Here is a 24,128-nt window from a genome sequence, read left to right on the forward strand (position 1 = left end):
GAGGAAGAGAGGCCCGTCATGACTTCGAAGGTTGGCCTCACGGGGAAGGGACTCGCCGAGTCTGAGGAGGCAAGCCGTGGTGGTGGAGTGTCGCGGGTGGGTGGAGCCTTAATGGCCGGGAGGGTGGGGACATGGGCGGGGGAAGGGGTACGGCGGTGGTGAAGGTGTTTGGTGATCACCTTTCCCTGCTGCACGGGAGATCTGGCGTCCTCCAACGCGGACGCCGCCCCGCAGCCCTTCCCAATTCCTCCCCCTCCCTCCTGCGTTACGTCCTCATCAACGAGACGCCGTCATCCGACGGGGTATATAAGCCCGACCACTGGGCCAGACAGGTCAGACGCTTTCTAGGCAGCAAATCCGTAGCATCATATCCCACGAGTCGTCCAGACAAGACGAAATCGATCGAAATGGCCGCTAAGGTGAGTTTCAAATCTAGTTTCTTGTTTCCGTGGTGTGATTGCCACTTGCCGGACGTTGAGGTCTCCACACGGCTGTAGACTTCAGTTCGGGAATACCATCTCAGGCTTTATTCTGGTAACTTCAGGGCTTGTCGGGCATTGAAGTCTCCAGGCTGTAGATATTAGCCTGGAAATACCACCTCAGGGTTTCTCCTCGTTGCTTCAGAGTTTCACCGTCAGAAAGAGCTCAAGAGCTTTACATAGATTTTTCGTTTCAGTAAAGAATTATACCAAACCAATCTTATTCTCCTATGATCAGAATAACTTATAAATACTACTTTATGGGAAATTTCATTTATTTTCAGTTATGATTTGCAGTAAATCTAAAGACAGCATTGAGAATTTAGTTGTTTTTGATTTTGGTAAGGCAGGCGATGAAGTTTAGAATTCGTTACCGATTTCAGTTTGCGAATATCACTAACTGGCTTTCCCTGGGTAACTTGTGGCACTGTGGGGTAAACCTTAGTCCTATTCTTCTTTGATCATTACGGTTCATAACTATTGTAACTTAAAAAATTCAATTTTTTGCTATTATAAATTCACTACAAACCTATAGAGAGAGAGCTCCAGAGTTCAGTTTATTTTTCTAGTTCTTTTTATTATACCTTTGAAGCTAACCTCTCTACTCTGCGGCATACTTCAGCTTGAGAATACCGTCTTAGGGTTCCTCGGTTGCAATCGCACTTTATGCCCTGAATGGGCGATGTAAGGTTACTTTCTCTTTTTTATATTGTCTTTTTATATTCATTTTTGTGATTCTGTTGACTCTAAGGTGGACAGGAAATGTCACTTTTTTTCTCTGAAACAATTGTAAGCCACTTAAGTCTCTAAACGGTTCAGCTAATGTATACCATTTTAGGTATATCCTGTTAAATTGAGGACTTAATTTTACACGGATAAAGTAAAAAGTGAGCTTTAATTTCAAGTCATCACAACTATTTCTACCAGCTATAATTCATCAAGGATAAAAGTAAATACGGTTCAAGATTACGGCAAAGATTTTTCGTAGCGCTCGCATTAGATTCTCTTGCATGGGAATACAAACAATCCCGTAAAGTAAAATACAGAGAAATTTTTTGATGGTTAAGTTTTCCATATTTACCAATACAGTTCGTTAAAATATTTTATAACACGCTTAAAGTCTCATGAAGTCCATCTCCATCGTAGGTTCTACAGATATTTGTAATTCGTTCATTAGCACACTATTTTCAAATATTATAAATTACTGACGCATCACCCTTGCTTTCACACAGATTTTTCAACATTTAAAACGATATTTCACTGCAGTGAAATGAATCTAGCTTTTTAAGCCCTGCAGAAGAATATATAGCAAATCACGTATGTTTTAAATTCCGAGAAAATTGATAGAATAATATTTTATTTCTTGCTTTATATAAAGTTTTATCCATTTCTCTGTTGGGATGGAAAATTGTTGTGTATCGTATCATAAAAATGTATCTACCTTATATCTGATACTCCATTCATTGATCGTAAAAAGCGTTTGAAAACGGCCAATGATAGATGTTGCATTTCACGTGGATTGACGACTGCCTTTTGATTGAGCTTTGATTTAAGGATTCAAGAATGTCGGCATGCATGAAAAGGATTCCCGCCACCTCGTATTCCGGAAACTCCCCTGGGAAATGAGTGAGGCATTTCGTGTGAAACTCAATCCCTTATTCCTCCCATACGACCGCAGACTCGCCCGCAAAACGATTTTTGTCCTAGACAATCCCTCGGTCACGTAATATAATGCACTTTCTTCAAATAGGTTATGCATGCGGAAATCATCTAGTCCCTTCCTGTTGCAACCACGGAATCAATACCCACTCACGAACAATAGATTGCTGCAAAATTTATTTTGGACAATACTTTCATCTATCACTCTCGTCAGATGAACGTCGTAGAATGGAACTTGATATCGAGTTAAAGTAGGCGGGCTTTAGTAAAACGCAATGTTTAAATTTTATTGTATTTTTTAATGAATGCGGTTAAAAATATTGCCGAAGTTTTCTTTTCGAAGTTCTCAAACAAAAGAAATTCTAAACCATAAAGAATGAGAAACACGTTGTGCAGATAATATTAAAACACACAAAATGTAGCGAGCAAATCGTTAAAGACTAAAGTAACCTGAGGGTAACATTGCAGCGATAGGAGGGAAAAAAAGCATTTAGGGTTTACATGACTGGGCAGCACGAGGAAAAGAAATAGCGACCAATAATATTATAGTATCGAATCAGAAAAAAGAAGAAGCGAAATAAATAGCAAACTAAATTTTCCAAATAGTGCATAAATCCTTTTACCATTTTCCCTCTCTTTATTCTTTTATATAAGTCATCCTTTTATTTTTTAGAATCGCTTTTGTAACGAGTGCGTAAAACTGATTAATTATCCTCTGCGACTCATCAATAATATACCATTGAAAGCTTTTCCCATCGGACCTGTCTTGCCCCCAACCCTTCTCAAGCCTTCTCACCCTTTTCTCCGCATGCAAGTTAAAAATTACGGTTAAAACTACATTGCTTTGTTTGGTAAGCTAGTTGGATGAACGCGTTTTAAGTCAGTTGTTTAAAAGTAAATTTCCTTGTATGAATTCTCTCTTCTATGAATTGCATCGCCCTCCATATTTGTCACCCTTGTGATTTCAAAAATTCCACCATGAACAAAATAAATCATCTTCTTTCTAATAAAAGTTGATATACAAAGTGTACTACTGGTAGTAAAATCGAGAGTACATTTTTTACGAAATTATTGGCATGCATGCGAGTGAACGGCTGCAATATATTCCCATGTGTCACAAGCAACAGAATCCAGGTCATAGCGTGTAAATCGTTAGAGTTCTCAGGGAATGGAAGGGAGAGAGAATGAGCCAATAGGACCGCTGTGAAGGCAGGAAGTTGACGACACAGATGAGTAGCGGTTTTAGGTAGTTATTGCGAATGTGGATTCCCATCGTCGTTTCGTAACTCAATATTTCGTCCATGGATAAAAACTTGCACATTACAATACTACAATACAATTGAGGCTCACGGAAACGAGGGTGTGGGCAACGCAATGATTTTTTCACGTCTCTTACAGTGACCAGGCCATGTTTCACCCACTTCAGCAATCACGCGTTCGAGTTACTTTCCCTTTCCGTCCGTGACCATTAAAAATTCAAGAGACACACTGTTCAGTAACTGACCGTAGAGCCATATTCCGAATGAAAAATATTCACGTTAACCGCTTCACAATACTCCAGCGCATTTGTTAAAGATTAGCTCACTGTATACCAAAAGTTGTCTCATCTGGTTGGTAGTTCCGTACCAGTCGCAACAAATGATATAATATATCAGTATACCATGGCACATGACGGTTAGTACTTTACATGATTTTTCAAGGATTTCATCCTCGTTATTAAAAGGTTTTCATCTTAAAATAATATGAAACTCACACATTTGCAACTTTTACTGAGAGCTGGCTTTATACAGTATTTGGAGAGCGTACACAATATTAAAATCCTGGTTCACAAAATTGTTACCCCAAAAGCCAAAACTCAAAAAATGTTATTTGTATACTGTAAAGCTTATCACCGTGAGATTTACTTCCCGAAACCATTAACAAAAATTGAAATATTTATCCACTTCATAGCAAGAAATTTGAAGGTGTCAGCCCACGGAAGGATTAAAACTAACATACAAGCCGATTTTTATGAAACCTTGTTTAAGTATCCATACAATGTTTTGGATCCAGTTAATTACATTCATAACTTCACCTATATTGCCTGATACTTAAATTATGCAACAAAAGGGGCATATAATAGCTAAACGGGTAATATTACGCATGAGGAATTGCGGCCTCTCTTTCCCTTTCATCGGAAGTATTTGATGGGCATCGTAACCTCGATTCACGCGTGATATCATTAGAAAGCACTTGGAGGAATACAATCCGACGCTATTTTGATGGAAAAATTCGTGACCCTGCACGCTTCACGTACGAGAGTCTCAAATGAGCGGTCATAACCATGGTTTTACTTTCTAGGTCGTTATAAAAATCCATCTTTACGTAAAAACCGCTTTGAATATTTTCATCTCAGCGCTCCTTTCCCTCATGCATGCTGGGAAATTAGTACACTTTTCGGTAGTCTCGAAAAAATTCCTCCCTTTAGCATTCAAATTCATTCCTGCAATTCTAAAACAAATTCCATAACTTTTCGTATTTACTAATTCAATTTGTCTTCAAATCTTTATTCTTCTTTTTTTCTTCCCCTGCCAAAACTTTCTCTCCATGAAAACGTCGTATGTTAAAATCAAAGCGTTTAATATTTCTGAGACTCGCGTTTAAAAATTTTCTTTGAGAATATTCACTTAAATTTGAATATTATACCGAAATATATATTTGTAACCAGAAACGGCCCAGGGGTAAGGTCATTTAATCGTAGAAGGTAATCGGAATAATTGCATAACTATTCGAGCATACCCCTTCAAGTTTGGAAATGAAGCAATGAAATAACTGGGCCAATCAATTTCAGGACTGCTGTCAACTGTTGAAAATGGCTTTCCAACGGGTGGGTCCTGGATAAAATCCCGACGTCGGAAAAGATTAAACAGAGACTACCTTATGTTTGCTTCAATGTTTCATGGAGGGCTCTTTCAAATTCAACTCTCCACTAGGTCTTGGTCCCTTATTCGCGTTTCGTTACGAGCAGGCTAAGGACGACGCTGGGTTTCTCTCCACTATTCCGTCCCAACCTTTCCCTCACGGCGCCAATGACCTTTGCTATCTTAATCTTAAGATCCTAGATTTTTCCCGGCGTATTAAGTGCTGGAAGGATTATTGAGTTTTCCACCGGGTAATTAGTTACATATCTCCCACCGTTTGCCTCGTTTTGCCTCCGTTTCGTCCTCAGGGAATCTTGTGAATTTTAATTCAACCATACGCTGCCATTCAGAAGATCCCCTGATGATGAAGAACAAGTCGTTCTTCGAAAAGTCGGGAGACATGCACCCAATTACTCGGTGGAGAACCCGAGAATTCTTTCTGACCTCAGCTATCGGTCGCCTTCAAAATACCATACGATACCAGTGAGAGTATGAATGTATAACCAATATGAATCTACTGGATCCCCCGATTACATGAGCATTGCAGTGAAATAATTTATATTTTTAAGATTACTAACCTAGCAAACCTTTTTTGTTTCCCTTGTTTCAGGTTCTTGCCCTCGTCCTGGCTCTTGCAGCCGCCGCCAGCGCACACCCCGGAATCTACGGAGGACACTACGCCGCACCCGCTGTGGCTTATGCCGCACCCGCCATCCACGCCGCTCCCGTTGCTGTTGCTGCCAAGGCTGCCGTTGACTACTATGTAAGCTTACTACTATGCCCTTCATTCTAATACGGAACATCAAGGCGAGAAAATAGCGCTCCTTACCTCCTGCCACGTGGGTTTAACGACCGCCGCCGCGGTCAACGTAATGACTCACCGTTCGTTATCCCATTAATCTGGATCGCTTTGGCAGCGACGCAAGTTGCCGTCTCTTGAATGGAAGGACTGCGTAAGCATATTTCAAGAAGCCTACCGTTGCCACGTGAGATAAAAATAACTACCTGTATAAGAAACATATCGCGCTGTGTCAAAGCTTCTGCGTAGCGAAAACACGACAAATTATTACGAAAATATATTAAATCAAAGTTTTTTTAGCAGAGAAATTACGTTGAATTTTATTTTTTAAACTTTTAATTGCAAACCAAACCTAACTCTAAAAAGGATTTTATAAGAACAAATATTTTTCACATCCCGTTCCTTTTGCTACATGCTTCAAGAAGGTAATGAGAGAATACACTATACTTTTCATAATCCTAAAAAAACGCCCTTAAAATTCCATTTAATCACTTACGAGCTTATCGAGCATCACAATTTGAACAGTTTTAACTGTAAAGTCTATATATATTGAATACTACTGGAGTCAAGGTAGCAACTCCATTAAAAATCACTTACGCAATCGAAACAGGATTTTCGCTTTCTGTAAATAGTTCTATAATTGACGCGCTTGAATTTGAAATATTCCCCGAGGAATGTCACCTCTATATGGACAGTTCAGTTCGGCGCAAAATGTTTACACTATGAACGCAATTGCTTTCCTCATTAGGAAAGTTTCTAGCATCGCGGTGATATCGATTAGCTGCAGGCATACACGTTTTCATAAAAAAATCAAGATATTCGAAGTGGTCTCCCGCTACATTTCCTTTCTTGCCGACATGCCCCGTTTAGGAACGTTTCCGTATAAGAACTCCTCAATCACCTACTTTTTAGTTTTCAGATTCACTCCGTACAAAGCAACTCCATTGGGCCTATATTTACTTTATGTTTCCAATTATAGTAAACGAACTGCGATCCTTAATGAAGTTCGTAAATGTAATAAGGAGGTCGACTTTAAGGTTTTTTAAAGCACGAGTTGCGGCGCATTGCAAGAATTTACACCCTTTTCGTAATATAACTCACTAAAAATAGATTGAACTTTGATAAAAAAATGTCCAATAAAATAACTTAAAGTGATAAAAAACGTCTTCTCCAAGATTGTTCTGAAATGGGCTACATTTGAAATGTATACATTCACTGTGAGTTCAAGTTCTTATCCCAGCACCACCTCGCTTTGCTAGGTAATTTTTCTTTGGGATTTTGCGAATAACTTGAGTAGGCCTTGGTGGCGGCGGGGTCAAGCTTTAACCCGCCAAGCTGAAGGTCAAGTCCCGCCCGGATAGGTAATCCTTAACCAGGGCATGATTACTTGTGATCATTCATTGTTTTTTATTATAGCCTCCAGATCATTGTTAGACAACAATTCTAAGATTAGTTTGGCGCAGCTCTCCATCCCTCTTCATTCATTACCCTTTTTATAGCGACGTATTTATTGTCATGCACATCCTTTATAACTTGTCCTATTTATCTCATTTATGGTCCTTCCCTTCCTTTTGTCTTTCTACCATTGTTTTCATCAAGCCTTAAAATGTGGCCAACCAAGTTATCCGTCTACTCCTTAAAGTTTGGGAAGAATTTTCTGTCCTTCCACTCATCTAAGCCAAAGATGTAGAGGCCAAATGGTGCAGTTTTTGGGTTGATGAGTATGAATAAAATATAAATTCTCCATCCTTCGGCCAGTAGCCAAACGCTCTATCTATTAAGAAGTTTTTCCTGAATTCAACAATTCCTTCTCCAATTATGTATCATCTGCTAATCTAGTCTTTCTTCCCTCCTACGTAGGCCGTCCCCAACTACCAGTTCAACTATGGAGTCCATGACGCTCACACCGGAGACCAGAAGAGCCAGACCGAACACCGTGAGGGAGACGTCGTGAAGGGACAGTACAGCCTGGTCGAACCCGACGGCACTGTGCGCACCGTCGACTACACCGCTGACCCACACAACGGATTCAACGCCGTCGTGCACAGGAGCGGACCCGCTGCCCATCCCGCCCCCGTCGTCAAGGCCTACGCCGCCCCCGTCGCCGTGAAGGCTTACGCCGCCCCCGTCGCTGTCGCCGCCCCCGTTGTGGCTAAGTACGCCGCCCCCGCCTACGCCGCCCCCGCCTACGCCTACGGCGGACACGGCTACCTGGGACACCACTTCTAAGCAGATCGCCGCTTGCTCCCCCCCAGCACCTTCCCTCCCCAAATGAGAAACACCACCAAAACAACATCATCATGCATCCGAAGAGAAACCGCGCCCCGTGCAAACGCGCGGGGTCCTGACAGGGCAAACGGAGAAAATCCCCAAAGCCTCATGATCGGAGGAGACGGTTCGCCCGCGTAGCGAAGAACGACGCCTGCACATCCCGGCAGGGACGGCTGTCCCCGGCCGAGGATATCGGCATGATCCGGAGAAGTTCGCGTCGGTCGTTGAAGTCTCCATTCATCACAACGCTGTTCGTGAGCTGATGGCCGCTAAATGCGGTCAGATTCTTTGGATCTTTTCTACAAGCATCTTCTAGTAAGGCGCTTCAGCAAGTTTCTTCACGGAATGGAAAGACCCGCCTCGTGGATTACATAAAAACGAGGATGAAATGGCTTCACGTTCACTTCGGTGACCTCTTCCTACTCCGGACGTTCTTGGCGCGACGAGCGGACAGTCCAGACCGCATGATGGTGGCCCATGGTTTAATGAGTACCTCGCATCTTGATACACTTCACATCATTCATTCTATCTCCCACTTTCTCTTCTTTCCCACTCTTCGTTCGTAGACTTCTATTTCCCTCACCAACCAATTCCCATTTAGTGCTCCCCAAGAGGTAATGCACGCGCTTATCATCGCATCGCATCGTCACATACATACCTAAGCTTTAATATTTTTTTATACGCCGGTAAATTCGCGTTATAGTGTCGATCCGGCAAATCACTTCATTGTAATGTGACTAGCATGTAAGCACGCTCATACGTTAAGTGTAATCTATCATTACTTTCGCCCTTCTTTCACCTATCCCTGTTTCAAGTGTCCAGCATCTCACGTTTTGCAAATATGTCAGCGAAGCTTTACAACTGTACATAGATGCTGACGGTAAAAAATGGAAAAATAATAAAAATAAAGGTGATCCATCAAACGGAACTACATGCTTTTATTTGATCTATCCTTATCCTAATCATCCCATTCCCTTTAAAATGACTGGAAGAGTTTCAAAAAAAATATCATAAGAATAGCAACAATAGCGTAAATTAATCTTCTATTAAGTTCACTCGTCACGCGTAGAGTACTATTTCCATACTCCGATATCTAGTACAATTTTTGAGAAGTAGAGTTCAAATAAATTAATGACAATTTATTTCCTTGCTCCTAATACTTGTTACTATTGAAATATATTTGAATGACGACATATTTCAGAGTATATTGAATGACGTATTCAAGAGTATATCGAACGCAAATATTTGATCCCTTTCATTAAAAAAGATTACTTTTAAAAAATATTCACAACTATCTACTTATCATCAGAGAGCAAATAGCCATTTCTTCAGTGACGGTATCAAATTTCTTTTGCTAATTCCTTAAAAATTGTAATTATTGGATGGCGATAAACTTAAGGATAGCCATAAAAAACAGCATAGAAACGTGGTTTGGGGAGACTCTTAGGAAATTAAACCCTTAAACGTCCGCAATGCCTAAACTTTAACTTTTTTTAAATAAACAACACATTTATTCTGTCACGTTTTCTACAACACAGGGTTTAACGCTAATAGGCAGCAAAACGTGAACGCCGAAGAATAATGTAAGCAAAATTAAGATATTTTAATTCTTAGAACATTTTCAAATCTACTACAAAATAAGTAAAATAATTTTTAATTACATCGGGGAGATCAATCTTTCCCTCAATCGCAGTTTTAAGCACCCTCTTTTCCCTCACTAATTAATAGCTCCTTTGGAAGTCGTAGTCACTAATAACACACCAAAATGCTTAGTTGATACGTAGTCTCCGACTAAAATGACGAATTAATGGAAGGAGAGAGAATCTAGTATGTGAAATATGCTATGCAAAATATCTTTATCACATTAGATTCATATTAATTACTCATGGTTGTATGATCAAGTATTGAAAAGTAGTTGGTTATTGATAAGTGGTTAGCAACTATTCCTGTTATTTATATCTATCCTGTCAGAATAATCTAGTAGGAAAATGAAGACACGCAGTATGAATGAGAAATTTGGCCGTTGAATTCTCCAGTCTACGTAGACACCACGCTCCCAAAGAAGTCGAAAAACTACCTTTTATTCTGCTTACGTCTAGAATTTATCAATTTAACTTCCATCTCGAGAACTTTACAAGGACTATATCTCTTGATTCCGTTTACAAACCCTTTTTCTCCATAAGTCCCAACGCTTGTCATTTATCTTTCCCGCAATTTCAGATTTTAGAACCCCTTGACGTCAAGTACATGCTCCTTCCGTTCCCGGAGTTTCTTCTCTATTTCACCAACCAAAATTCTCTCCTAAAACTCAATTTCTTGCTCTTTCGTTTTGTCTTCGCGAACTTCGTGTACTTCCCCACAGTCCTTTAAACCCGCAACTCTTAAGACTCCAGCCTCGTCGTATCTAAGTGTTCAAATGTCCATGTTCTACAGCAATTACCGATATATTAATTTCTTTGAAACATTTTTATTTTTATTTTCATGAAACGAGACCCATTACAACTCTTTATTCCAACCCTTCTTTCAACCCTTCAATTCCCCTACTTAATTTCAATGAAGATACTTTAAATTGAATGAACTTAATAAATCTGATCAAGTTTGTGGACTTACACTATTTCTACAAGGCTTTCCTCAAGATAAAATATTCACTATAGAAACCCTAGCAGCAATATTCAAATCACTAGAATTGCCACGAAGAATAAATTACCCTGGATTGGGAATCGCATGCCACTATCAGTCCTAAGTTCTTGGTGATCCATGGCAATTGTAACTGAGTAACATGGTACTTGGTGTTCGTAGAAGTATGAAGGGGTTCTGGGTCGGAGTTTACCAGACGCATGAGAGTTTTTTCACATAGACATTCATGTAAATTTCAGCGACAATCATGCGGCAGGCTTAAATTATTAAACAGCCATATTCAAGTTATTTTCAAAAGTCTCCGAACGATGGGATCAATTTTTGAGAGTATGTAGACGTTTTTGTCAAACTTGAAAAGCTCGTGTTTAGCTGATGCACCCGGTGAAAACACAAAGTTGCGCGTCATCAGAATCTGTGCGCTGTACTTTCCTTTCTTCTATCCCAAAGAAAAAAAAAACGTTTTTCTTCATGACCACACAAATGATCTATGCTCACAAGATTATTTGTTAGAAATATTTATCCCAAAAAAATGTGCGAACATCATTGCACTTCTAGATGGAAATATATTCAAATCCTAACGTACTCGAGTAATTTAAAGGTAAGATGGTGTTATTAGAAGTTGAGAGTGAGAGATAATACTTTGATTTGTAACCAGTCGCATTTTTTTCCTGCGTAAATGGTCGCGTGGGGTGTTTTAGACACCCCTTTATATCCTTCTCTATTTCTTCGTCGTTAGCCAATGAATATACACAGCGGAAAAAAAGTGTGTCACGAAATTTGAACCGTGGTTAACAGATACCAGTTTGAACCAATATTACTGATGATGTTTAGATCAAAAACGCACATTTTTGAATTGCATGAATTTATTCCAAAAGCTCCGATTGGCAGCGAGTTTTTCCTGTTTCCGGCTGCCTTTGATATATCGTGGCAGGCAAAGCAATGGAAGTCTCGAGTTGCCCAGAGAATCCGTCAATAGAACTAACTCGCGAACAATAGGAGCGCTTGGCTCAAAGTTTCTGTAGTTTAAAAATGGTACGTTTCCGACGTAAATATAACTGGTAATTTTAGTTCGTATTGGTGTCAGCTATCCAACGTTAAGATTTCGTGACATAATTTTCCCCCACCCTGTAGATAACATATTTTGAGGTTCATACGCACGGAAACTATTTCTAACAATCATCACTCCGATCATTCATGACAATATTTATCTTGCCAAATTTTCATACCGGCCCCTATTTTCACAATTGGTAACGCGTTTCTTGTTGCAGGCGATCAAAGGAATTCAAGCCAGCCGTTTCATTCCATCTTCTGCAAACAATGCAAGAAAAATCGCTTGAGTTAGAGAAAATTTCGGGATCCAGAATTTTTTTTCACGATTTCCTCTAAAGTTTCGCCACGGAGCCTCCGACAAAATACCTCTCGTCTTTCTCGAGCACCACCTCCACCGGAAGTGAGGAGAAGGGCGATTGATTGGGCCTTTGGCGATTTCGCAAGTGCGCACGCATTGCATTTGCTCCGGAGGGGAAGGCCAATTACTTTCATCCTCTTTCGATGCCCGCCTCGCGTACGTATATCGCTCTTTTTCCATCCCCTCGCCCCTCTCGGAGGAAAACACCCACGCGGAGAGGACGGGCGGAAAGTGAAAGGAGTCTATGCTCTCCTCCCGATGGGATAACGCGAGCAGGGGGAGGGGAAGGGGAGGCGTGAGGTGGAGGGGAGATTTGTATTTGAGTATTGGATGGGGAGGCATCGACGTGAAGTGGGAGGCGGGTCGGAGGAAATTGACAAGGGTTCAGTGAATACGACATTGCAATGCAAGGGGAGCGGTTGCACTAAATCAATGGCTCTCAATCGGTCGGTTTTCAAACGGATAGGACCACAGGTGGCCCGTTTGAACCTCGTTGGGTGGTCCATAAGACGTATAAATAGAGCAGGGTTAATAAATAATTCGCAATTGAGTGAGGATATTGGAACTCATTGAGGGTAAAAGGCATTGAGACAATATCTATGCTTGGTAAGTGCAAAAATTTCGTGATTGAATGATATTTAATGTTTTTAAAGGCTGGGCGCTGAAAGGGGTTATAGATTGGTGAGGGTAGAGCGTGGTTCTGTTTACATTGTTATTTTTGCCTGAGATTTAAAAACTTGTCTCGGACTGGGAGCCAATGGAGCAGATGATAAATAGAAAACATTAATGGCGAGTTTAATAGAGTTATGGCGTAAATAATTAACAGAGAATACTGTAGCGCTCTAAAGGGATCAACAATTTCTAAAGAAAATAAATGAATTCCTATTACATTTTAAGAAGTCTTCGTAAATGATATTGGTCAACAGGATAGGCCTGAACAACTCGATAGTAAGCTATAAATGAAAATGGTTTAACAAAGAATAAAACTTGCCGATCACTTCCTCATCTACTTCCTTATTATTCACGTCACCTTCTCCAGTATATTACTAACTCTGATCATGAATACGTGAAACCTACTAGTGATCTCTTTTTGAAGGCATGCGCCATTTTCCTTAAACTTACGTAAACCTTATGCATTTGACTTTTAGGATACTAGATATCAACTACGCCATTATGCTATAACATGATGGAGAAAATAATTTTGGAATTTTATATGATAGCTCTGTACCACTGAACAAGCATACCGGTGCAACAATGAATCCATGAGGTAAAATAATTGGGGCACACATTTGACTAAAGATGAAAAATTGGTTAAAAATCTGAAAATATAAGATTTGATTTACCAATTGCCAGCCACGCTGAAAATCGAAAATGCCAAAAATCGTTTGCCAAATCAATTTTTGCCAATCGTTTGCCAAAAATATGGACAAATTTTATGATGCCAAACTAAAATTATTTTAGCATTTCCTTTCCTATGGGCTGAATTTTCCAGCAGTTATAGCATTTTTTACCATAAATAGAAAACATTCAGAATGCAAAATCATCGAATTTATCAAAATCATCTAATTTTTGATCAATACGTGTCAATAACTCAATTTTATCATCAGACACTGGCTATGCGGTTGGTTATATGGTGTTAATGTACGTGGTTAACACAGAGCAAATTACTGCTAATGCCACATGTGGATGCTGTTACGTTCAATACAACGCGCCAAATGAGGAAGAATCAAAGACGGAATTTGGAAATAGTTTTTCCTTCCAAATCCACCGATTCCCGTCCCGAACTTGAATTGCATCCTTAATTTCATTTTCTCTCGATTTCATGACCACACTACATCAATATTACCTACGTTTTTTCTTCACAAACGATCCATACGAAGTGAAAATATTCTCAAAATCCAACCGCTTTGCATTGTAGTTTTGACCAAATGGAGGTAAAGAGTGTAATAAACTATCTGGCATCTAATAGTATGGAAGTTGAACTGGCGAGAATATTACTACGTATCACACAGGCCACGATTTAATATCCGAAGAATCTGCCAATTTATTATGGCCTGTGTCATATAAGCCTCAAGAGTGGGAAATCGTAAACGGATGTTCAGGGAGACGCCAACTGGATGATCGCCACAAAATGATGCTGTCGCGAAGACGAACGACCGCGGAGATTTAAAACTTTGTCAAGATCTTGGTATCCTCCCAAAATGCGACATGAATCCTTATTTCCTGGAATTCCTCACGTTTTGCGAGAAAGGAATACCCCTTACCTCGGCTCTCACGCTGGTGATTTACGGCTGAGGAAAAAGAAGAGCGATTACCAACCGGAAGACTTCACGTTAAACATTGGATTTTAGGTCCTTACGAAATTTCTTCAAATTACGGAAACCTAGCAAATTCCGGAAGGGCGGATTTCTTCCCGAAAGCTTATTTCTCGCTCGAGGCGATTTTTACAAGTCGGCCAGTTTGCCTGAAGTCGTAAAAGATACAGTATCCGGCGTGATGCGGTGGAAATCTTTGATATTCAGCTTATTAAAGCAACTTGTCTGTTTCCACACTATTTTATTTTTACCGACCATGGTTTCGGTAGCTTGTGCCAAGGTCCTTGACAATGGCACAAGCTGCCGAAACCATGGTCGGTAAAAATAAAATAGTGTGGAAACAGACAAGTTGTTTTAATAAGCTGAAGTCGTAAGTTCGATTTTGTATTCACCGGGAAAATCACTTACAAGAATTATATGATTTCCTTTTTAGGAAAAAAGGATGCTGGCCTATATCACGCTTTTATTCATCACAAACTCAGATTTTAATTTTTCCTATGCAAATATTACCAGAAATCAGATTCAGGTCAAGTTAAAAAGTCCTAAGTTGGATTAAATTTCACAGATATAGACACTAGACAGCAATGAGTTTTGCAATGCTTTTTTACCCGAAATTGAAAGGCTAAGTTTTTTAATTGACCACAAAAATAAAAATTGCAAAATAGTAAAATAAAATGAAGGTGGTCTTTCGTACATTTCCTTCCTTTTATCGTTTCCGAGAATCCTAGATACTTAATTTATTCCTCAAATTCATGACTACTTATGTCTTCATGGAAGACAAATATATAGTTCAGATCAACCTGCGGAATCTTTACAATCTGAGATCGAACTAAAGGTGACTTAATTGACGGAAATTTGAAAGTAATTTAATGCCTATCAACGACTTCCGGCCACCATCTATTTCATTAGATGCCAATATGCCTACTTGTTCCACTAGTGTGGGAAATCAATAATGATTTATCAATTAAATCGCAATGTAGACCTTTTACTCCTTGTACAGATCCATAGGTTTCGTAATAGCGAGGCACTACTTGAGTGAACTCGCCGGACAAAATAGCTCGCACGTGAGCTGAACGCGGAGGAGGAATATGTACGTTCAACCCGCAAATGGTGAGTTATGCTTGTCACGTCTGAATCTCGAAACATTTCTCCGTTCAATCCGCATTCAGTAGAGGCAAGGAAAAATGATGTGACCAAGAAAACACTTGCAGAAAACCATTGTATATATTTTCCCCATGACTGATCCCGGTATTATATTCCTCACCACTCCAATTGACATTATCATTCTTCTAGTATAGAGATGTAATTACAGTGATGAACCCGTCATTATAAAACAGAATACGATGATCAACGAAATGGACAAAATTGCTTACAAAACTTTTATAAATAAATTTTTATGAACCTTCCTAGCAATGTCGTTACAAGGGTTAGGTACCACTGGATACAGTAACCAGTGCCGCTTCATTAAAATCTAGATACAGTAAAAATATTAACAAAAAAGCATGTGTCTAACCAGCATATAAATTCGAAGAACTAGAAGCAGGTGGAATGCAATCAGCACCGTAACTATTTGGATATAAATGTATTGTCATTAATTCTCCTTTCAGAGCAAAAATTACCATTATGAAAGTAATTCTCTTGGAGAAAGATCTTTGAGTTAACATCACAATCTTAGAGGAAGTTTCTAAAAACGGACAAAATAGCTCGCCCCTGATATCTGAACCCTGCCTGTTTGATTACCTTGAGGTTGCAAGCAAGTTTCTCCGTAGATGATAACATTGAGGGATTTTTACATATTTTAGTTTAGTGCTGCGAGGTATGGTCCCTAAAAAAATACACATTCAAGGAAAGTGGACCGTGTAGCTGTATTGCCTGCGGAGGCACAAGTATGCTGACGGACAACGGTAAATGTAAGGAGGAGGTTGAAATCCAAAGGCGAACCAAGAAAAACAATTCCAATATCTTACGCCAGTGTGCATTAACTTTCCAAATGTTTATCATTTTCGTCACGTCCTTTTTGCCAAAAGGAAACACGATGCTTGTTCCCACGGAGTTTTAAATCGAGTTACACGAGGATTTCCCAGCACAGCGGATAATGATGAAGTGCGTGTCTAGCAAAAAGGTCGTGAGCACCAAGGGTATAAAAACGTGATGGCCGGCTAACTCGGAGGCTAAAACATTTTCAATCGGTTCTTCGGAGCACTTTCATCTCTGTCTCACTGTCAATTGGACACTGAGAGGAACCGGCTCACCATGTACTTGCAGCTGCAATCTCCTCCCTTAATTACTGGATGAGGTTTGATTTCTTTCGAGAAAAAAAATGACTCGATTCTAGTAACACGATCATTGTGAGCGACAATTAGCGTGGTCTAGAAACCCAACTACGATGAGGAAAAATATAGGTAAAAAATATGAATTATGATAAAGTCCCATTACCACCCAGTCCTATCAACAATTACCTCTTATTTAATATTTGGCATGGGGAGAAATGTAACTATATCAGTCGATAATTAAGCTGGTGGCTGAAGTATACCGGGTTCAAATCCCGGTAAAAGCCTTTGAGATCAGAAGCCATATTAATTGCTTTAATATATTCCCCGTGAATACGTCGATGACAATGATTATAAAGAAATGAGATTAGAAATTTAAAAAATTTAGAAGCATGACACATCTTTAAAAAGTTGCTTTATTAAAAACAGATTGGAAAAAGGCGGAGAGGGTAACGCTTAAAAGGTCAAATAACATGAAACAAGAAAATATGATATTACCACTGGATTATCTGTTAAACACGTCGATTAAATGAACGACTTGTTACGTACTTAAGTTTTAATAGGTATAAAGACAGCCAAGCCAAAATAATTGCTATAAAGGGAAGGCATATAGCCAGAAAATTTGCGTTTCTATGATCATAATCTCTCCAAACTGCTTATTAGGGACTTGCTTCAACGTTTCTTTCATGAATTTGAAGCTCCTGTGTAAATTTATGAGGATTAATCTGGCAAAAAATGAAGACATTGAGTAGGTAGAAATTAAACCTCTCAAGGATCAGTATGACAATTCATGGATCTTTGATATCATTATCTGCGTCCTCAAATGAATCGGATATCCACTTAATTCAGATCTTATCAGGAAATATTTACTATTGACTCTCATTGCCTGATTTCCCGGAATGTTTAGGCTATACTGTTACATGAACTTTTATTTGAACGTCAAACCTATTAGAAAAATTGATTATCATCGGATTTAATTTAACTGAAGATAATAGATCTTATTGCGTTTTGTTTACAGAACCATTATTTCCCTTTCTAAAATCCCTTTCTTGACCCTTGAGTGAATTTCAAATTATTCGTTAAGGGATACCGTCAGTCATGCATAATGACGCGAACAAGAAGTATTGAGACCCAAGTAGGTGGCTTCGGTGACAAAAAAATCATTTCCTTTACAAAACCCGGGGTCGCGGTTAATAATGGTGCAACCAACGACTCGCAGGAAACTGGAAATTACATTAAATCGACGTCCGCTCCAGGAAAAGGTCAATTCATATCCGCATTATCGTTCACACTAAGCTCGACATTTGACGGATCATTTTATAGTCGACGTTTACTACTTATTAGCCATTCGCAACGTACCGATGACGACAGACGAAAGCAATTTAGCCACCAGTGACACGAAAAGACGTAAGCCGACCGCAAAACCTTTTTAAACTTGACATAGATGGAAAGGTGACAATGATGACACATGATATTTAGGGAAGTCTTCAAAGAGAGAAAAAAATTAGTTGAGAGTATTGGTGCCGTGTTTGGAGTAGTGACCACATCCTGACTCACTCATATTTGGGGTGAACGAGAGATGCAACAAAAAGTCATGGAATCGAATGACACCCGGGACAAAAATTTCCTGTCTACTACAGTGTTGAAAACTACATATATACCATTACTTTTTGAGCATCTTTGGGGTGAACGAGAAGATATACGACAAAAAGTCAATTAATGGACCTCAAAAATTGCCTGAAATCCTAGAAATATTGCCAAAACACTAAATTTTCTATCTGTTAGAGTGTCGCCAACTGCCTCTATACTTCTACATTTTGGGGGCACATGGGAGTCAAAAATTGATAGTAATGAGTAATTTGAACCACGCTCAGCTACTTGTAAATGGCTCCTAAGCCATAATTGCAGCTATATCTTGTAACAGTCAGAAAGCCTAGAAGCCAAGATCTGTTGGGAATTCCTACGATTCAATTTACGGAGGATAGATATCACCAAAAATAAAGGATCAAAAGGCAAAAAAATGTATGAACTGAAAGGTTTACTGGAAATTGTATTAAATAAGGCCACAGGCCTTTTTCGGTGGGATTTTAGGGAAGCATACTCCCTGAGAGACCAAAAGTGTGTAAATTAATATACACGCAATGGTGTAGTGAAAAAAATTGGAAAAAATTTAACATATACTATAGCCAGTATGTTCGTATGGGTGTACATTCGTCCGCACCTGTACCTACCAAAATTGATATGTTTGTACAGTGTATACAATGCCTCATTTTCATTCAAAACATTTAGTGTTGCTGTAATTCATTTTTATTTCATATATATTGTGATAGAGAAGAAAATAATGTTCCTTCTTTAGACATTTTGAGCCTAAAAAATATGGACCTACGGTTCCACTTGAGATGAAGGGTTATGAAATTTAATGTGATTTAAATGATAACTAGTAAATGGATTTTATAGAGAGACTAGCTGACCCGGCGAACTTCGTGCCGCCTAACATTCAATGAACTTATAGTTTAGTTGCACCATTTATAAATAAAGAGCGGCTGTATCGATTTAATCATATTTGATTCATTATAAATTATATGAGAAAATATTGATGAAATAAAAATTATACGCATTCAGTCGTTGGCTATTTGTGCTATTAACCGTAAAAAAATGTTTTTAGGTCTAAGTCCGCAGCGTAAACTTGGCTCGTTCACGGGGCAGGTTAACGCAACGCTAGACCGACGCTTGACTGATGCTCAAAATAGTGTAAGAAAAGCCCCTATGAAGCAGCATTCGTATCAAATGACTTTAGGCGCGCCAGTTATAGTATCTCTATTTATAAAAGATGCACTGCGTAAACGTGCTGCATGCGTAAACGCACCACGGTGTGCCCTACATATTCGGGTTTAATGTCTTGCGTCAAGAGCCTTCTGATAAACAACAGTTTTTGTTTTGTTATCAGACGCAAGATAAAGCGAATGAAGCTAAATAAAAATAGCGAAGCGAAGTAGGGACGCAGCGAGGGGGGTTTTTGGGGGTTAAACCCCCCCCCCCCCCAAAGCTTTGAGAATCTTTTTATAAAACATTTGGTTATTAATATAAGGGGATGGATGAATCACAAAATATTTAACTGTTCACACAGCCGCAAAGCCTACTATTTTGAACCTTTTATCCTAAAAAAATATCTAAGGAGGGCCCCCACACCTCTCGCTTACCTTGGAGAGTTTTCTATACCCTACAGACCCGCAAGTATTAGCTGCGCCTATCCTTAATTCCTAGCTGCGCCCTTGAAGCGAAGGAAGAAATACAGCGGATGGTTTACCGACTCGTAAACATACCACATATTATTTACCATGAGAAAATCATGGGTTTTCACTGACACATGGGAACAAGCATCACAAAAACTGAAAGACTGACCATGCGATTTGATAATCGTTATCACGAATGCAACAAGATTTGGAAATTGAATACGTTTAAGGTCAAAAGGGCATATAAGTTGGGATCATGGAATCTTCGGATTGAGAACTTCCTCATCTTTGAATTTTCCTTTAGGTATAGTGGCCTGAATCACTTTCTTTATCAGCTTCTTAAATAACGAAACACGGTCCGTTGCATAGTTTTGGTTGGTATAGGTTTCGAAAGATCATGAACATAGAGCCTACCTTCAGCTGTAAATCGTGCCGTGGTAAGCCAGGTGCGTCCAAGGACTTTAAATAATCAGATAGACAGTTGGTGACTTCGTCTCCGTTTATTACAAAGTTAATAGATTTGAATTAATGCAGAGTACACGGACATAACTGATAATCAACAATTGCTTGGAGATTTGTTTACACACACGGTAGTTATGTGCTTGTTGACAACTCAATTCGAGCTGAGCTTACCTCTAGTTCAATTAGTTTAATACTATTTGATTATTACTTTAATATTTTTAACATGTTTGAACATTTAAATTTTTTTTATATTGTTAAAAAGATCAGTCAATACATTAGTAAAAACGAAAAAATCTTATTTTTTTGACCGTCTTAACATTCAACTCCTAAAAACATATCTCTAAGATAAAGCTGCATTTTTTTTGTGAACTTTTCCTATTTTTTAATGTCCTATATGTTAACCGGGGCTGAGACGAATCTATCCCAATCCAAGAGCCCAATGTCACTAAAATCGGTGCAGCCGTTCTCGAGTTATAAGTGTTCTAACTAACACGATTTTCGACTTTCTTTTATATATATTTAGATAGTTCCTAAAAAATACAGATTCATCAATAAACTTAGCAATAATTCAAGCGCTCAACCAAAATTTCTTGGAACGACCATTTCATTTTTTAATGACAGATAGCATACACATCATTTCAATAAAATTCGAATTAAATCCTAATGTCAGTAAAAAAATCGATGTTTTTTTTAGTATTGCATAACGATTACAAACATTCAAGAGCAATTTCTAATTTCGTAATAGAAATATTCGACCGCTTTAAAAATTCCACCTCATTATTCAGGAAGTGCACTCATGCATGCCTAACTAATTGATTTCAGCATCGTGGTAATTAAAATTTGCACAAATACTTTATCCCCCATCTCCGTCGGAGCGAACACTTCTCTTCCATCTAAGCGTCGTGGAAATCGTATGCAGGGGCATAGAAATGAAAAGCTTTCTATTGTGCACTCATCCGTGAAATATGTAAATTCCTGATCCGTCCACCAATCTAGCGTCCGTTTCCCGTAGCTACTTTAACGCATTCGCTGGGTGAGGCCGACTTGAATTACGATCGAAAAAAATAACGGAAGATGAAGGAACGATATGGATTTTGTGCAAAGAAGGAAACAGTATTTATCATATGTAACGATATCGGTGACCCGCCCATCGCATGACTTCTCAGAGGCGCCACAAAAATGAAATAGGAGTTAAGGTATATAATATTGATGCAGCAAATTGTTATACGCATTATTATCAATTAAATGGTACCGATACTGATAATAGGGGTGATTCTACATGGAAAAATCTTGCCCAAAGAACGAAACTGAAGTAACAGATATACTAGTGTTAACATTGAAATCCTATTCAATATGAAACCTATATTTTAATACCTCTATAGACAAGCAACGCAACATGAAAATTGTAGCTTACAGAATTTTATAATTTTTAGACGAAATTAAAAAAGGTAAGAAAGGACTCGATAATGATGGCAAGTTAGTTAATGTAAAAAGAGCAACCTATTTCCATATATTAATAATTTTCTTGCTTCATATGCTTACGTATTAATACAAATGCGTAATTAATATGCATTAACAGTTGAACCTGTATTACTTATCCAAAAGAAAGCTAGATATGGAATGATGAACTGACATCGAAATTACTTAGCTAAATCAGCAGATGAATTAGTGCTACTGATTCACCCACAAACAAATGTATTAAATAAAAAAAGGTCTCCCATAACTCATTACTTTGACCCATCACCGCGTTGTGTGTATGCTTTGCTGAGGTTTGATTCGGCGGCGATAAAATTGCACTTCTTAACGTCAGCCTCGAACTTTCGAGGATAGAGAAAGAAAACCCTACTATATGCGTTTATCCTTTTTGAATGCGAATATTTTTGGAAAACTATTTTGTATTGGCCGCAAGACTCATATTCGTTGTAGGTACGATTGTAATTATTCTTTTTTCAAGCAATTCATTGAATTTGAAGTAATAACCACACCCATAAATCATGGATATTTTTCATAATTCTACATTTTGTCTAACACCATTGAACAACCATTTTGCAATGCTATTTGAGTTCCAAATGAAGTAGTGAGGTTAAAATTTACGTAATAGAATTCAAGGATTTTTACCGATAAGATGTCAGTGGTGTAATGAGCCACAATAGAAAGTATCATAAGTATCATTTATTTTTCACATATATTATGAAATGTCAATGTTAATTTTTTTGCGTGATTGGGAAAAAAGCAAGAAAATCTTTATTTTATTTGAATTTTTCTACGAATCATGAAAATCATCATTATCCGATTTTTTTCTACCATTACACTGCAAAGCCATTATGATTTGACATTTATACATCTGGAATTATTCCTTCATTTCTGATATGTCATATCTTTTCAAGAAATTTTCTGAGTGAATAGCGGTAATAAGCTCCCTTCCCATTCAACCTTATCTTCTAAGGTATGAAATAAATTGACAGAATTTCGAGCTCTTCTGAAAGGAAATGGTTAAGCATTAAGCCTTACTTCGAAATTACTTTTATCTCAGCCATTCAAATACGAAGTTTAAATAAATTTATTCATTTTTCATAAATTCATTATTATTTCATTTACTTCTGAGCTTCGTGTAAATTTCACGAGGACTAGGATAACGTATTTCTTCGAAATACCGTGATTACTAAGATTTTACACGTCATTTCAGAAAGTTCTTCAGCCAAATCTCTAAAAAATATGCCAAAAGGGAGTACAGTAGAGTAAAACAAGGAATGGGTTTGGAAAACTGCAATAATGTTTCCATATCCTTATCGAGAACCCATACAGTTATTAATAAGAATGCTGGTCATTGTTTTATCGTAGAGCCTACACTACGAAATTCGTTTTAACGTCGGCAGAAGCGCTGAAAAAACAAAAAACAAAAATAAGAGTGTGACGCCCAAAATTTGGGTTCTGACTGTAAATAAATTTCCAATGTTGGCATCTGTTGTATCTGTCAAGAATTTTGAAAGAATTCAGAGATTTTCTCAAATATCCCCTATCTCCGTGGGAGCGAACACATATTTTCCATATCATAGTCGTGGAAACTTCATCCATGGGCACGTAATGTAGGCTCATACATGAGGGAGCTTTACATTTTGCACCCATTAGTGAAATATGAAAATCTCGCCCGGTCACCAACCTTATTTCAACGAATAAATATTTATAATGATAATTTTAAAAATCCTTCTATAATTTAAGCCTTCTGATCCTAATTAACAAGAAAAAAAACGTTGGGCTTTCACGTAATGCATTATTGAATTATATTCGAAAATCATGATGCTAAATAATATTGATTTAATTTATTCCCATTGTTACAAGAATTATCAGAATGGGCTCATATTCCTTATGATATGATATAGGTAGATCTCAATACCAGGATTCACAAAGATTTTTTTGGAGATGTTTACCTATGCATGAAAGTAAAATAAAGAGTCACTGCATCAAAAAGGATAAAAAATTCGAAAAATAGAAATCATTGACATAGTAAATATACGCCACTGTGCCACTATTTGAGTTGATGACAAATTGATTCTATAATTGCAGACAATTAGAGCTGGTCAACTCGAAAACGGCACAGCTTGGAAAAGTATAAATGTACGTTGCAGCATCTAATTTTTCACATTCCTCAGACTCTTTGTTAATTTTTAGGTCAATGTCATCAGAGAAAGAAACTT

The 24,128-nt window shown here is 38.4% G+C and overlaps 1 protein-coding gene across 1 annotated transcript; it reads left to right on the forward strand.

The window, feature by feature from the left end:
- The first annotated feature begins 315 nt into the window (after positions 1–315).
- Positions 316–9,036, forward strand: LOC124160587 (cuticle protein 7-like). The gene is made up of 3 exons (XM_046536470.1): positions 316–419; positions 5,649–5,801; positions 7,698–9,036. The coding sequence occupies exons 1-3, from the start codon at positions 408–410 to the stop codon at positions 8,064–8,066; spliced, it is 534 nt and encodes a 177-aa protein (XP_046392426.1). The 5' UTR covers positions 316–407; the 3' UTR covers positions 8,067–9,036.
- Positions 9,037–24,128: the final 15,092 nt, after the last annotated feature.

The sequence above is a fragment of the Ischnura elegans genome, chromosome 6 (genome assembly GCF_921293095.1).
Source record: "Ischnura elegans chromosome 6, ioIscEleg1.1, whole genome shotgun sequence".
NCBI lineage: Eukaryota > Metazoa > Arthropoda > Insecta > Odonata > Coenagrionidae > Ischnura > Ischnura elegans.

Excerpts from the sequence above, each read along its gene's own strand:
- LOC124160587 (XM_046536470.1), top strand. Across the intron at positions 5,802-7,697 it reads AGGCTGCCGTTGACTACTAT|GCCGTCCCCAACTACCAGTT; the intron begins GTAAGCTTACTA and ends CCTCCTACGTAG.